General features: G+C 39.4%; 2 protein-coding genes across 2 annotated transcripts; one reads left to right on the forward strand and one right to left on the reverse strand.

Moving 5' to 3' along the window:
* The first annotated feature begins 1,965 nt into the window (after positions 1-1,965).
* On the forward strand, positions 1,966-5,702 carry LOC142524338 (uncharacterized). The gene is made up of 3 exons (XM_075628283.1): positions 1,966-3,043; positions 3,906-4,327; positions 4,805-5,702. The coding sequence occupies exons 1-3, from the start codon at positions 2,332-2,334 to the stop codon at positions 5,597-5,599; spliced, it is 1,929 nt and encodes a 642-aa protein (XP_075484398.1). The 5' UTR covers positions 1,966-2,331; the 3' UTR covers positions 5,600-5,702.
* Positions 5,703-7,652: 1,950 nt separating this feature from the next.
* On the reverse strand, positions 7,653-9,453 carry LOC142523737 (uncharacterized). The gene is made up of 4 exons (XM_075627470.1): positions 8,722-9,453; positions 8,352-8,665; positions 7,970-8,222; positions 7,653-7,829 (listed from the first exon to the last, which is right to left on the reverse strand). Exons 1-4 carry the CDS (start codon positions 9,451-9,453, stop codon positions 7,653-7,655), a joined length of 1,476 nt encoding a protein of 491 aa, XP_075483585.1.
* Positions 9,454-16,133: the final 6,680 nt, after the last annotated feature.

Raw genomic sequence — 16,133 nt, forward strand, 5'->3', positions numbered from 1 at the left:
TGCTGGTCATTTCGATAACTGAGTTATAATATATCATCAAAATACTTTAACTTGCTAGATTTCTAAGTTGACTAAATTCGAGTTATAGCTTCTCAAATCTTACAACTTGACCTCTATCAACTGCACAATTAATGAAATATATTAACAACACAATAACAATTATTGTTATCATCAAACTCTGCTACCGTTTCTGCAGCACAACACAAAGCTTGATCAATTAGAATTTTAATATTAAAAACAATGTTTTCGATAACTTATAATTTTTTTAAATATAAATATTTAATTGATTTTTACATAGCTTTCCCAAAATATGTAATACGGTATGTGATTTATCATATCTGTAGGATCAAGCGCTTGCCGCTTTACCAAAAACTATAGCTGGTGGTAATGGTGCAACTCAAATCTTTTAAACCGCACAGCAGCTTAAGCATCACGGTTCGACCGCTCTACCAAGCAAGGACAATTATTGCAACCAACAATCTTTCTCACAATAATTGCACTCCTTGCAATCAATGGGAATCGAACCCGTGACCTTGGCTCTGATACCAATTGTAGGATCGAATGATTTCCGCTTTACCAAAAGATATAGCTGGTGGTAGTTATGCAACTCAAATATTTTAAACCGCATAGCAGCTCAAGTACCACGGTTCGATCGCTCTACCAAGCAAGGACAATTATTGTACCCAACAATATCTGATCGAAAATTTATGAGACTTACATACAAAGTTAGTATATTTTTTCCCTAGTTCGAATCTTATGAAATCTTGAAATGAAATCAAGATTTCATTTAATTAAAACCAAATCTCATCAAATTCCATCAAATATCAATTTCGTTCTGAAATCCCATTATTCCAAATACTTAAAAATAATATTTCAAATAGTAGGTATCTTGTGAGACTGTCTCATGAATCTTTATCTGTGAGACGGGTCAACCCCTACCGATATTCACAATAAAAAGTAATATTCTTAGCATAAAAAGTAATAATTTTTCATGTATGATCCAAATAAGATATCTGTACCACAAAATGCGACTCGCTGAGACAATTTCACACAAGTTTTTGCCTATTTCAAATTCCAAATCCCACTTTTTTTCGTCATATGAAACACAATGTTTATAAATTTTGGTGGAATCGTTAATTAGTTTCTAATGTAGAAAATCTATACATACTATACTAGATGTCAGTGATTTTATAATACAACTTTTATGTATGTATTTAAAAGTTTATAACATATAATCCAAATAAATCCAAGCTTTAGGCTAAAAATATATTTGTTGTAGCCATTGCCCAGGACAGATATTGTTGATTTTAGGATAAACAATGATTAAAAAGACATTATATTGTCAAGTAATAAATAAATAAGGTAAAAGAAAATTTCATACTTTTATATATGCGTTAATTTTATTTTAAAAAATAAAATTTTATAATTAATAAAAAAATTAATGGCTATAAAAAAAAGAAATTCTAATTTTCAGGTTTATCAAATTATCGTATTTATTCATTTATATTTACTAATTGACCATATTTTAAAGTCCAATTGTCTAATTTATACAATCTGACGTTACCAAAATTTTAAGTTTTATCTGGAGAACGGATCTTCAAATCTTTATGGTTGATGGATCGGGTCGATATTCTGAGTTATGCATTGTCCAAAACTCATAGTTTTTGAGTAGTAGGTCTCTTGTGAGATGATTCACGAATCTTTATCTGTGAGACGGTGAACTCTACCGGTATTCACAATAAAAAGTAATACTTTTAATATAAAAAGTAATATTTTTTCATGGATGACCCAAATAAGAAATCCGTCCCACAAAATACGACATATGAAACCATCGTAAGCGAGTTTTGCTTTTTCTAAGAGCACAAAACAATAATTGAAAACGTTTGAAAGCCAAAGAAATTGAACACTCGCCATTAAATTAGGGTCTCAAATTCACTATCCACAGTTAAGTGGCTGTTGCGAGCCATGGCCCCTCGAGATCAAAACAACTGCTTGTTTTTCACTTAAAACTAAATAATAAATCTACAAATCTTGAGTTGGAACATTCGCGCTTCCAACCAAGACCATGAATTCAATAAATTTTACTAATAATCTTCCAACTTCGGAGTCCATTCGTCGTTGAATTCAATACAGATTCTTGAGCAATTCAGTTCGTATAAGCAACGATTTTCGACTTCAAGAGTTTTGTAGCGTGTGATTTCTGCATAAGTTTCATTGTTTGCAGGGCTCTGCTATGAAGATCTCTAGTACTGTAATGGGCAAGTTCGATGTATTTTTTCTGGTAAATTGGAGAAAATCGATTTTTTAGGGGATATTTTGTGTTGTGGAAGAATGGATTTGTGGGTGGTTGCAGCAGCTGCCGGAGCTGGATACATTGCCAAGAACTTGCAAAATTTAACGGTGGATAAAAACGAAGATTTATTGGAGCCAGCTCTTAAATACCCAGGCAATGTTCAATTAGAATCCATGAATATCTTGCAGCAGATACGTTATAATACCTGCCCATTACGCAGATTAGAGCAAAACAGAGCTCAAGAAGATGGAGAGTTAGCTTCTAGCAGTACTGGCATTTCGGGACAAAGATTCTCAGAATTTGAAGATGGTGAGAGAAAAACTTCCCGTAGATTGGGAAGGGGGAAGTTCATTAGAAGTAGTAGGAGTGGCTTGAATGTTGCGAGGCCATTGATTTCTTTAGAAAATGACCTTGATTATGAGCTAAGTAAAGATGGTGAAGGATTTGAACAAAATATGTTTGGCATGTTTCCTTCTGTGTCTACATCGAGGCCACTGCTGGTTACTGATGGAATTGGATTGACCACCAGATCGAGCAGCGCTTCATCCTTGGCACTTTTTGATGGTGGGGTGGAGGAGGGGAGGAGAGAAAATATTGTTGGCTCAAAAGTGAGGAGTACAATGTTTAGGTCTCATTCAGTGGATCATATTGATTCGGCCGTGCTTCCAAGGAAGCCAAAAAAGAGTTCCGGCCTTGCACGAATGAGTGATTCCACTGATGGGGTGCCTCATGGACTTTTTGATTCATCAGGTCTCTACATCTGTTCTTGTTTTTACAAATTTTGATGTGTTTAATCATTTGATTTTATGCAACGTGCGGGTATTGATTGACTGAATTGCATTGTCTTGTTGAGTTCTGAATATTTACTAAAGGTTTTCTTTGTCAATAACATGTTCCAAGGAGTTGTCTCGGAAGAAGCTAACTTTGTAGTTTGTCTGTCATTTTAAGCAACTGTTTGGACATGAAATGCAACCAAATCCAGACACAGATGAATGTCTGTGTCGGCTTGTATCATGGCTTGCCAATAGCGTTGACTGGTGTCTTAATGTAGCCTGAGTATTTATTGTTCTGAATTGCAGTCTCGTTGAGTTCTGAATATTTACTGAAAGGTTTTCTTTGTCCATGACATGTTTCAAGGAGTTGTCTCTCAAGAAACTAACTTTGTAGTTTATGTCTGTCATTTTAAGCAACTGTTTGGACATGAAATGCAATCAAATCCAGACACGGATGAATGTCTGTGCAGGCTTGTATCATGGCTTGCCAATAGGGTTGACTGGTGTCTTCATGTAGCCCGAGTTTTGCCTGTTGACTTGCTTGTTTTTACTATCTTGTAAAGTAGTTCTGCTTAAGTATTTGTTTAAGGGGTTTAGTGAGACATGGGTGCAGTTATATTGTTTTCTCATAAAAGTTAATGGATGTGTTGAATATCGACAAACATGGCTTCGTTGCATGTTTAATTTTTTGGTTATTGATTTTCAGCTACTTTATTTGTCTAGCAATAAACTGCAGTTATATAAAGTTTAGGGTGGTTGGGAAAAAACTAAAGATTTGAAAAAAAGTTTGCCTAATTAAGTTCTCATTTGAAATACTTATTTCGGTTTTATGTTTCCAGGACCTAATGGAGTGCTTCTTTTTATCATGGGTATGAGCATTGGAATATTGTCTGCTAAAACGACCAGCAAAAGGGAAGTAGATAGTATGAAACTGCAATTAAAGCAGACACATAATTTAGTTCAAGATTTGCATGATGAACTTAATATGAAAGAAATGATTACTGTGAAGGAGATTGTAAATGAAGGCTATTATCAGCCCCCTCGGAAAAGTGATACACCTTCATCAATTAGGGAGCCAATTGCATCTCCTAACAAGGAAGCAAAAGAATTGACCAAATTTGACAATTTTAAGGCAAGCTATGATAATGATGAGAATCTCAAAATAAGGAGTAAAATTGAGGAAGAGCTTCAGGCTGAGCTAGAGATGCTCGAACACAATATCAGTGCAACTGCTCTTGAAAACATATCTTATATTGTTGAGGTGAGACACAGTTTTGCCTTCTTTTAAGAATTTGAACAGTTTGATATACATCATGAACCTGGTTTGTTATTTCATTGATCTTCGAGGTTTTGGTCTCAAAAATTTTGCTCTCTGTTGTCTGTGCTCAGTTTAATATTCTCTTGAATGCCTGGCATTCACCTGAAAACATATACCGCTCACTTTCTTAACTGGATCCTTCGTTGGATGTTAATGATACTTTTGTTCCTTAAATAATTCAAATTTCAAAATTTACTGAAGTTTAATTATTCTAGTCCATATGCCATGTCATGGACTCCTACAAGTCGAAAAGATTAAAGATATGTAGAAATATAATAAATTTGCTTGCATGGTCTCCCGAATTCTGTAGAGAACACTAGCTAGATATCTACTTTTTGCTTGATACCAGTTTGCGGAGGTTAAGTTTCTGATCAAGTTTTTATAAACCTAATATGCTTCAGCGTCATCTTTATTTTCCAGCTTGATCCGGATTACGAACCAGATATTGCTCAAGGAGACTTAAAGCCAATGATGGCCACGGAAACTCGAGATACTTTATCTGAGTCAGGTGACAAATCAACAGGTACAACCACCAATGTCTCTCAGCCTCCAAATTACGCAGTTTCGCCGAGGGAGCTGTGTTTCCGCCTCCATGAGTTGATTGAGTCAAGGCTTGAAGCACGTATCAAGGAGCTAGAAATTGCCCTTAGTAACAGCGAAAACAAAGTTCGAGTTCTTGGTTCTCAAGGCATTATATTGGGAACAAGACTTCCTTACAGTGAAACAGAATATTCATGCTCTCCCCAAAGCCCGATAAACATTTGTGAACACTACACAGCCGATGGATCGTTGGTTAAGAATATCTCCAGCAATTCCCTGGATTCAATTAAGGAGGAAAATGGGATTTTATTGAAGGCGACAGATAACGATCAAGAACGAGGTGAGAAGTCTATTAGTAACTTTGGCAGTGATCATGAAATGTATTCAACTGTACAAAAATTCATCGACGATCTATTCGACGAAGAAAAGGACCGTGTCTCACATCATGATGCAGTTATGGAAAAAGATGGTGCGCAAGAGGATTCAGTTCAAGATATGGTCCGGACATGGGATAGGCAGATGTCTAGAAGTTTGTTGTTGGATGAGGATTTCGAGAGCGAAGACGAGGAGGAAGCCGATGAATCAGAAATGCTTTTGATAAAGAAGATTGTTGAGAGAAGGAGATCAGGTTCTGCTTTTGCCTTTAATTTTGATGAATTTAGGATAAAAGGATGAGTGTGTGTGTATATATATATGTCTTGTATATTGTAACAATAAAAATTAATATATTTATCATTGTAAGGAATAATGCTTGACATATATGAGTTTATATGATAACAGTTGTAACGTCCGAAAAATCAGTGCACGTAAATCGCATGCATGCAAATTATTTTAATTGCTTAATTTTTTTTATTTAATTGCTTTTAAATGCTTGCATGATATTTATGATATGATTAAATGTATGATTGCATAATTAAATGATAATATGACATTATTACATGAAATTAATGATTTTACCCGAATATTCGATAATAAGAATGGAAAAGGAGACCGGGGACAATCAAGACAAGACTATGTATTTTTATTTAATTGATGGCAAGTATTTCTAATATGGTTTAAAAATGATTTAATTTTCCTAAAATTGTTGGAGTTCGAATTATTTTACGAGTCGAGCTCGATTTTTCTTAGGAAGCCGGTTTTGAAAAAACAAGGAGTTTTAAAAGATCAAAATATTATTTTATGGAAACTAATTTTATAAAATTTTATTATCTAATAAATTAAATGTTATTAGGCCCAATTTAACTAATTTAAGTAGGCCAAATACCCTTAAGTTTGCAAGCCCAAAACCAAAGCCCATTATCATGTTAATTATTTATAAATAAGTTACCAAAGCTTTCAAAACCTCACAATTCCTTCAACCATCAGCCAAAATACACCTCAAGCACACACCTAGTATTTTCGAAAATTTGGGAGAAAGAAAAAGCTTGTGTTCTTCATCGTCCGATCGTCTAACGTCGCACTCTCGCCAATGATTGAAGAATCAAGCGTTATAAGCGCAAAGACACGTTCCTAAACTCTTTTAAACATCATACAAATCATATTATACATGATTTAATTGTTTATGTATGAAAAATATAGGTGTTTGATATCTTTTACGGTAAGACGTTTATTTTAAAAAATACAATGATTTTACGCTTATTTTGAAAACTTTTTTGAATCCAACGGACACACTGCCGATACATGATATAATATGAATAAAACATGAACAAAACATGATAAAAGTGAAGTAATTAACAAGCTGGACAACTGTAAGATTCAAGCAAGAAGGAGCCGTGGATTTGTGTTCTTGTTGTGGTTCAAGTGGCTCGATTACTATGCATGGGGCTTAGGGGTTCGGCCAGGTCTCGAGGAGGGCTCATGCTGGACGTGGGTCAGGGTCAGGGTCAGGGTCAGGGTCAGGAAGAGTCCTAGCATGGCTAGGACTCCTTGGTCGCAGCTTTGGAGGAGTCCCATGGAGCATGGACTCCTCACGCGAGCTATGGGTTTGATAGCAGCCAAGGGGGCTCGCTGCTAGGGGTGGGTGGCTCAGGGTAGGTCCATCAGGGTCCTAGGGTGATGGGAAGGGGTCGGTCCAGGGGCTGGAGCGGCTGGGTGCACTGTGGCTCGAGCCAAACGAGAGAAGTGTGAGGGAAGAACAAGGCGCGTAGGTTGTTGCTCTTGGTTCAGAGGTTCGCTGCTTGGGTTCAAGGGCCTGGGCTGGTCTGGGTTGGGTCTGGGCGTGGTCCAGGGATGGTTAGGGTTAGGTGGGCTCGGTGGTGGCTCGACTGGAAGTGTCCTAGTTTGGCTAGGAGTCCATTAGCGTGGGTTAGCAGCTTGTGCAAATCTGGTGCTTGGTTGCTGGGTTTGTGCGTGGGTTGAGGGGCGTGGTTCGAGGGCCTGGGCTGGGTCAGGCGGGGTCTGTGTGTGGTCTAGGCTCGGTGAGGGTCAGTGCTGGTAGATTGTTAGGGGGCTGTAAGGTTCCTAGAAGGAGAAAGAGTCCTAAGTGCACCAAAACTCTCGCACACACCAAAGGGGTCAAGGGCAGTAGGTTTTTCGAGGGTCTAAGGGGCTGGTCAGGGGCTTGGGCTTGGTCAGTAGGGTTCCTAAACGAGTTGGATAGGGTTTGGCTCAAGGGCAGTTCCCGTGCAGTCATAACCAAAGCCAGAGTTATCTTCTCCACTTCACTGTATCGGAGCTCAGGGTCTCTAAGATCATGGCTGACATAATAGACAGGCTTCTGATCAGAGCCTTATTTCTTTATCAATACTGAACTGACAGCATACTCAGTAGTGGATAGATAGACAACTAATTTCTCCTCGGGCTCTGGCTTCACTAGGACAGGAAGCTCTGCTAGATGACTTTTGAGATCTTGGAAAGTCTGTTCACATTTCTCATCCCACCCAAACTTCTGCGCCTTCCGAAGGACCTGGAAAAATGGATAACTTTGATGTGCTGACCGGGATATAAATCGAGAACGTGAAGCAATTCTCCCGGTCAGTTTCTGCACTTCTCGGACAGATCGAGGAGATGACATATCCAGCACAGGACTTGACTATCCTGATTCACCTCGATCCCCCGATCAGTGACCATAAAACCCAAAAATTTACTACTCTTTACGCCGAAGATGCACTTGGCTGGATTAAGCTTAATCCCATAATGCATAAGAGTGGCAAAAGTCTCCTCTAAGTCAGAGATGAAACCAGAAAACTCCCTAGACTTGCCCAGGATGTCGTCAACATACACCTCTACATTTCTTCTCAGTTGCTTCTCAAATAGTTTGTTCATTAGACGCTGATATGTGACCCAGACATTCTTTAACCTGAAAGGCATGACGACATAGCAAAATGTACCTCCCGAAGTGATGAAGCTGACCTAATCTTGATCATTCTTGGCCAGGTGAATTTGATGATATCCCTGGTAAGCATCCATGAAACTAAGTAACTCATACCCTGAGGTGGAATCCACCAACTGATCAATTCTGGGCAGGGGATAATGGTCTTTAGGGTAAGCCTTGTTGAGATCTCTGAAATCAACACACATCCTCCACTTCCCGGTAGCTTTTGGTACAAGCACCACATTCGAGAGCCGGGTAGGAAATTGTATTTCCCGAATATGGTCGGCTAGCAGCAAATCTCGAACATGTACATCAATTACTTTGTCCTTCTCGGGACCAAAGTGTCTCTTCTTTTGCTTGATAGGTTGAGATCCCGGGAGGATATTCAAATGATGCTCAGCTACCAGGGGAGAGATCCCAATCAATTCCTAATGAGATCAGGCAAAAACGTTAATGTTGGTTTTTAAACGGTTATTAGACTGACCCGAGTGGATAGGTCAAGATCTCGAGCCACCCGTATTTCTTTGTCTGGCTTGATCTCCACTACTTCTTGCTCCTCCTCTGTCACAAACTGGACCTCCCCCTTCTCTACTACTCTCTCCCCTTCCTTACTACCGCTTGCTCTCTTCTGCTCTCTCCGGGCCTTCTTCTGTTCCACCCGGACCGTTTCCACATAGCACTTCCGGGAAGAAGGTTGATCTCCCCGGACTTCACCCACTTGGCTTCCCACTGAAAACTTAATCTTCAGGTGGTAGACGGATGCTACGGCCCTCAACTCATTCATGGTCGGCCGCCCCAAAATGATATTATATGATGATGGGGCATCCGCCACAATGAAAGTGGTCATTATAGTCTTCTTCAACTCTCGAGTTCCTAGAGTCAAGGGCAATACAATCTCTCCCTCCGGATAAACAGCATGGCCAGCAAAGCCAAAGAGTGCTGTTTCCACTGTCTCCAACCGATATCCATGCAAATCCATCTGTATGAGGGCTTCCTTGAAAATAACATTCACAGAAATTCCCGAGTCAACGAAAACCCTCATGATGTCATAATTTGCCACCCTGGCTTGAATTACCAGGGCATTATTATGGGGAAGATTGACACCTTTAAAATCTACCGGTCCGAAGCTAATAACTACCTCCTTCCTCCTCATTCCTTCCACTTCCATACAAATCTCTTCTGCTCCTTGACTTCCGAGACCGATTGGAATCACCATCAGTAGAACCTCAAAAATTCATTTTTATTACCCCTAAGACATGGGGTGAAGATTTCTTCCTCTCGGGCTCTCCCCCTCGGGGCACTTCTCGAATCTTCCCTGGCACTGGGTCCTGGCTGCCGAGCTGCCCAAGGTGGCAATCTCGGCCTCTTGCTAGGTGAATTATGTCCCTGAGCAGCTGGAGGGACATAATCTCTCTTTAGCATTCGGCATTCCTTTGTGTTATGCTAACACACTTTGTGAAGAGTACAAAATCTCTTCGGGCCTAGTAAATTGTTGATGGGGGGCATGTCCCTACTACACTCTTGGACATCCCGGTCCCGAGCAATTTTCAAAGGCACGTGCTGGGAAAAATGCCCCGAGTTACTTCTTCTTTGCCCTCTCTCCTCGGGTCTAGATACCCGATCTCCTCTCTCTCTCTTCATCGCCTACCTCTTCTGCTTCTGAGCCTCCTCCATATTAATATACTTCTCTGCACGGGCCAGCAGATCTTCAAAATCCCTGGACGTCTTCTTCGTCAGTGATCGAAAAAATTCACCCTCCCTCAGCCCCTGGGTGAATGCAGTAGTCTTGGTCTTGGGGGCACAAAAATGGACATCCAAAGCAATTCTATTGAATCTCCGGATGTATGCCCTCAGACTCTCTTCCGGGCTCTGCTTGACTTCAAAAAGACTAAATGCAGTCTTTTTGTACTTCTTGCTGCTACTAAAATGATGTAGAAACACCTTCTGAAAATCCTCGAAGAATGTATACTCTGAGGGGCTAATTTCTCAAACCATCTCTGGGCTGAATCAACCAAAGTAGTCAAAGACACTTTGCACTTGATCTTATCAGCATAACAATGCAGCATGACCATGTTCTAAAATCTGGCCAAATGCTCGTCTGGGTCAGCGTTGTCATCATAATCCTTGATTTTGGCAGACTTAAAATTCCCGGGAAGAGGTTCCTAGACAATAGCATCAACAAATGAGCATCCTTTGATGATTACTCGAGAATGACTTCGACCCTCCATCTGCCCCTCCAAAACTCTCATCTTTTGCCTCAACTCTTCCAACTCCTCGGCCACAGTAGGAGACTTAGAACCGGCACTGGACTCCATTTCCTCCATCCTCACTTCCTCCTCCCCATCTCATGCTCTCGCTCCTTGCTCTCCTTCAGACTGTGCAGCATGATGAGAAGGGTATTTTCGGGCTACAGCCTTCTCTACAACATCATATATAATCCGAGCCAACTCCTCAGGGGACAAAGTAATGACAGGTGGAGGTCCTGTGGGAGGAAGACCACCTTGTCCAGAAATAAGTGTATCATCTCCAGGAGCCCGGAAAGTATCTTGATTAGTTCTTCTGGTAGGAGCCATGTCAACGTCTTGAGCTCAATTTCCCACAGACGACATCAATGATTATATCCGGGTGAATTGAGTGAGTTGGGGGCAATCCACCGGATGATGGTATAAGTATTTCAGGAAAAATGAGCAAGGAAGAAGATATATGTGATGAAAATATTTTCTCTGGATAATATGGCTGCAACCGTAACTCGCGAACAAGAAAATGAACTCGTGAATGGGCACCGGAGGGGTGTTCGGCGTGGCCACTCCAATGCTTAAGTCAGCAGGTTGAAGGTGAAAGATAAGGACACTATATGTGAAGATATATGTGAGTGCTTGAAAATGCAAAATTCCAGAATCCTTTAAATGAGATGCATACCTGCTATTTATAGGAGGAAATCTCATGATTACCTTGTTTTTAATGCCCACCTGCTAATTATAATAAGATGGCTGCCCATACCCTGTTTTTGATGACTTCTTTGACACGCCAAACCCCTGTAGTTCTGACAGTAATGATTGTCAAGCATAAGGTAGCCCATACTGATGCACTCAAGTTAGGTGCGCTTCTCGATGTATCCGAATAGAAAGTTCCCGGAGCCTGCATGAAAGCCCAGACGTCTGGTAAACCGAGTAGAAGATGTCCCATGCATTCACATGCTCGACTGCTGAAGAAATCATCCTGCATGTTGACTCTGCTTTTGGCTATCCCTTTAATATCTTAGGTCATCCATGACCCGGGCTCTTATGAGGTATCACTCATCTACAGTCTTTAGGCTCAGTGTCCGAGGAATAGTTAATGATCCCTGCCTCTGTAGACAACCGGCCCCAGCCCGAGGAATAGGCAATGGAAGAAGGTTTAATTAGGAAAAAAGAAAAAAAGTATACACAGTAGATAAGGCAAGATAGATTCTTTATCTTTTCCAAAAAAGGAAAAACATTTTTTACCTGATTTACTTTCTGAATTTTCTTTAAGGGAAACTTTTGATTCAGTACCCGAATCTTCCCAACTTTCTCTCCACTCCCCTTTTTCCCAAAATACCCTTCAACTTAATAATTTAATAATTGATTTTTCTTTTTAAAGTAATGGCCCATCATGCTTCCGTAAAATAAATTAAATCTTTTACCTCTTTGACCGGAGTACTACCGGGTTATATCCATCGTATTTTACGAACTGCTCCTCACAGTCCAACCACGCGATCGCAACCGATGGTTACCGACGTAGATTCTTTCAGCAGTACTTGGCACAACCCTAATTCGTTTCCTACCTTAGGGTGTACAATAAAAGATAGAATTTTGAAAATAATACATGAGAGGGGCTAAGAGCAAAGATCTCTTTATTCAAACACAACCATTTATTTTTACATTGAAAACCTCCTGTAGAGGAGGAGAAACTTGTTTAGCTACTTATAGTAGCCGGACTTGAAAAACACATAAACTAGAAAGATAAATATTACAATTTATTTGTTGAAAGAAATGAGGAAAATGTTCGATGATCTTCACTTCTTCCTTCCTGCCTTATTTATAGAAGGCTTCTTCGGATTTGAAATTCGGATTTCAAGTCTTCATAAACCTTTACAGCTTGCACATGGACCATGTAGTGGTTGAGTGGAACCTTGACATGGTCTCTCCCTGTCTTTTTCTAGATTATTAATCTAGACATCAATTTCTCATCTTCTTTTATTTCTCCTTGGTACCAGTAAAAATGAGTTTGTAGGAGATCCGCTGTAATCTCATTTCCTTTTTCATGGAAATGTTTGACTAGCCATTTAAGAGCTTCTGCTTGAGTTCTCTTATACTTGATTCTTCTCTTTAAAACCTTAAGATATGCATAATACATTTTCTTTCGGTTTCTTTCTGGTGTGGTTTACTGGTTCCTATTTACCCTTATTTATAATATGATTTTTGGGTCCAGTTTTCTTGTCTTTTTATCAAATTTCTTTTTTTTTTAAAGATAAGGAATCCAATGTTCTTTGTCATTTTCCACCGATTATTGGTGGTCCTGTTTTTCCACTCACATGGTGGATTTTCTTTTGGTTAGTGGGTTGATCGCATGTTCACTTTCAACTTTGTCGAGGAATCTTTGGCTTTTTGTATCCTCGAGGAAAATGTGCTGGTGGTCCTTCCCCACTTGTCCTTGTTTCGGTAAAATGTTTCGATCAGATCTCGGTTTGAAACATTTACCGAACTCCGTTCTTTCTGATTCTGGCATCCAGGGCAGATGTTTTCTGACCATCTTCCTACATGTGCCATATTACAGAATTTTCGGCGAGTTTCTTTACTTGCCGGCAGCTTGCTGTTCCACAGAAGATTTCTTTTCTTTTCAAATATTTCTTCTGCAAAACTTGTGGTTTTTCTTGTCATTGTATTTAACATGAACGATCCATTCAAAGAATTTTGATAAAACCTGAATGGAAACTTGACTTTGTCAATCTCAGTGAGACAGACCCATAAACTCCATGCTCTTCTGGTTGAAATTTCGTCTTCTGTTATTGAAGCAACCAGGGGTGTTTCTTCTGTCGGAGGGTCCTTGATAAATTTCTGAACATTTGTATCTGGCCTCCTTAACTTGATGAAATGAAAGGCTTCGTGTGAACCATTCCCTGCTGATTCTGGTGCTGCACTGAAAAAGTATAACTCCAAAACATCTCCTCTGGACAAATAATCATTATTCGCCTAAGTTTCATGAACAGCTTCATGAATCCATTTAGGTAATCCTGAAATTTTTGGAAAGTTGGGTGAGGTGGTATAAACTGAGGCAAGAGCCCCGAATTCATACCAGGCTTTGACCTCCTTGGGATATGAATTAGGTTTCATCCATATCCTAGGATATTTCCCTGAAACATCAACCCTATTTGTAGCTGGGTTAATGCCAACTCTTGTTTTTAATTTCTCTCAGTTCTGTTGGTAAACCTGAAATGGAGAAATTGCAATTTAATTAGTACCAACCTTAGATTTGCCTTTGTCAGTACGAGGCCTAAGGTTGATATCTCCCTCTTCAATCCCCGAGGTGAAGGGTTGAGTTGAGGACTCAAGATAAGGATCAGGAGTCTCAATTTTTGTTTCAGCCGACTCATCTGGAGATGATCTCGACTTAACACTTGTGCTAGGGGTATTTGTAATGCCCGAGATTTTTATTCTATTAATCTGAGATTATCGATTATGAATTGATGTGATTATAGACGGACCACTCCGAGACCAGATTTGGTAAAACATGTGATTTGAGTTATGCGAGGACAGAACCCCTCGCGCATAGGCAGAGAACCTCGCGCATATGCGCGAGACAGGACGCGCATATGCGCGAGCAGGTGATATTGATAAGGGCCGAGACAGTAGGTCTCGCGCATATGCGCGGGATCAGGGCGCGCATATGTGCGAGCAGAAGTTTTTGATGCGCAGAGACCAGTAGGTCTCGCGCATATGCGTCGAGGAAGGTCGCGCATATGCGCGAGACGTGCAACATGAAAAGTGAGCCACGTTTTCTTTGCCATGCATTGTATATATATCAAAGTCTTCATCAATTCAGATTTCCAGCAAGAAAGAACGAGACAAGCCCTGGAGAAATTCTCAAGTTTTGATTTTAGAATTTGAATTATACAAGATCCGTCCGTTCGAATTTTAATCCGAGTTTGATTCCGTGCTCCTCCCGACAGAGGCTTCACAAGAACGTAAGTTTCTTATGTTTTATTATGATTTGAAAATATGATATTGAAGGAATCACGATATAACTGATATTATCTGTTCCTGAGATTGTTGTAATTGTATAATCGAAACCAGATTGAAGAACATATACCGTATGAAATAGTTATCATTTTCAGATTTGATTTGATTGAGGATATACAGATTTGGCATCAGATGATGTTTATTGATTGATTATGAGTTGTTGAGTTGAGATTGGTATCTGTTGATATTGTATCGCCGGGTATATCGAGATTGTGCAGTTATGCCGTCAAAACAGAATTAGATTGAGTTCTAATTTTATCCATTGTTGATTGAGTTGTATATTGATATTGTACTTATCAATAATGTCATTGTCCAGTCATCTATAAGATCTTATCTGTTTTTGAAATCTAATACATCCAAGTTAAGCATAACCCCATAAGGATGTATAGGATCTAAAACAGTTTTTCCATAGGGTGTTTGGTGCAAGGGAATTTGACTTCTCCTTGTCCTGATTCCCGCTGGGTGTGATCCTCCACCAGTATGGAAATCAGATTGAGATTCTCTCATGTTAACATTCTGAGATCCCACACTTTCCCTTGGTGGTTCCTGAGTAGATGACCAGGTTATAAGCAGGTATTTCACCTCCTGCTGTGTTCATCTTTAGATCTACCACTTTGAGATTTACGAAAGATTCCGCAAGCTTTTGTAGATCCTCCAGACCAATCTTCTCTAAAGTTGTCATCAGATTAACTTTTTTTCTGAGACATGATTTAATTAGATTGATCATCTTTTCTTCTTCAGTCAATGGTTTTGACAGCACTCTGGCCTTTCCTTGTTGATGTAACAAGGGTTCAGTACCAAATGATGGTGGTAACCATCCTCCTGAAGTTCTTTTACTAGAACTTGGTTGTTGTTCTAGTTTTTGAACTCTTGTTTGAATATCCTTTAATATTCCAAGAATTTCTTCCTGGTTCTTAAGGATTTCTTCAACTCGTTGGGGTACAAAATATAGCATGTTGTCATAATTTTGTACTGTTTTCTGGATTTCTCTAAGATCTAAAGAGAGCTTAGAGGAATCTGGTACTATTTCCAGAAACTTATTTGCTTGAATCATAAGTTTACCTGAGAATTTACCTGAGGGTGCTGTAGCAGTCTCTTTCTGCTTCTGATATCTAACAATAGTTAGATGCTCTTATGTATATTCCAAAATATTGGAATAAATCTTGTAAATTATTTTTCTCGAACCTAAGTTCGAATTCATAATTTTTCGAAACTCTCCTCTTCAAACATACCGTTTCTATATAATAATAAATATTGTGTTTGAAATAAATCAACCTAAGGCTCTGATACCCTTTTCGAGAAAACACGGGGATCAATTAAATTTATAAAGAATAAAGGACAATTTTGGTAACTCAAACTTTTCTTTTTCTTTCCAGGGAGTTGAGGCCAAATCTTTTTGATTTGGGGACTGATTCCCAGTTCTCCCTTTCTTTAATTTAGGGCCAGCTAGAAACTGCCATGAGGTACTGACAAGTGTGACGCTGCTGCGGACTTTTCAAGCAAGAAGTTGGGATGGGAGAATAATGGCTATAGCGTTGGCCACATGTGCTTATCATTATCTCCTTTTATGGAATCAAGAAAAAGAAAGGAATTACGTTGGTCAAATCGACAAATACTGACATAAGAAAATCGTATA

The sequence above is a fragment of the Primulina tabacum genome, chromosome 14, assembly GCF_025594145.1.
Source record: "Primulina tabacum isolate GXHZ01 chromosome 14, ASM2559414v2, whole genome shotgun sequence".
NCBI lineage: Eukaryota > Viridiplantae > Streptophyta > Magnoliopsida > Lamiales > Gesneriaceae > Primulina > Primulina tabacum.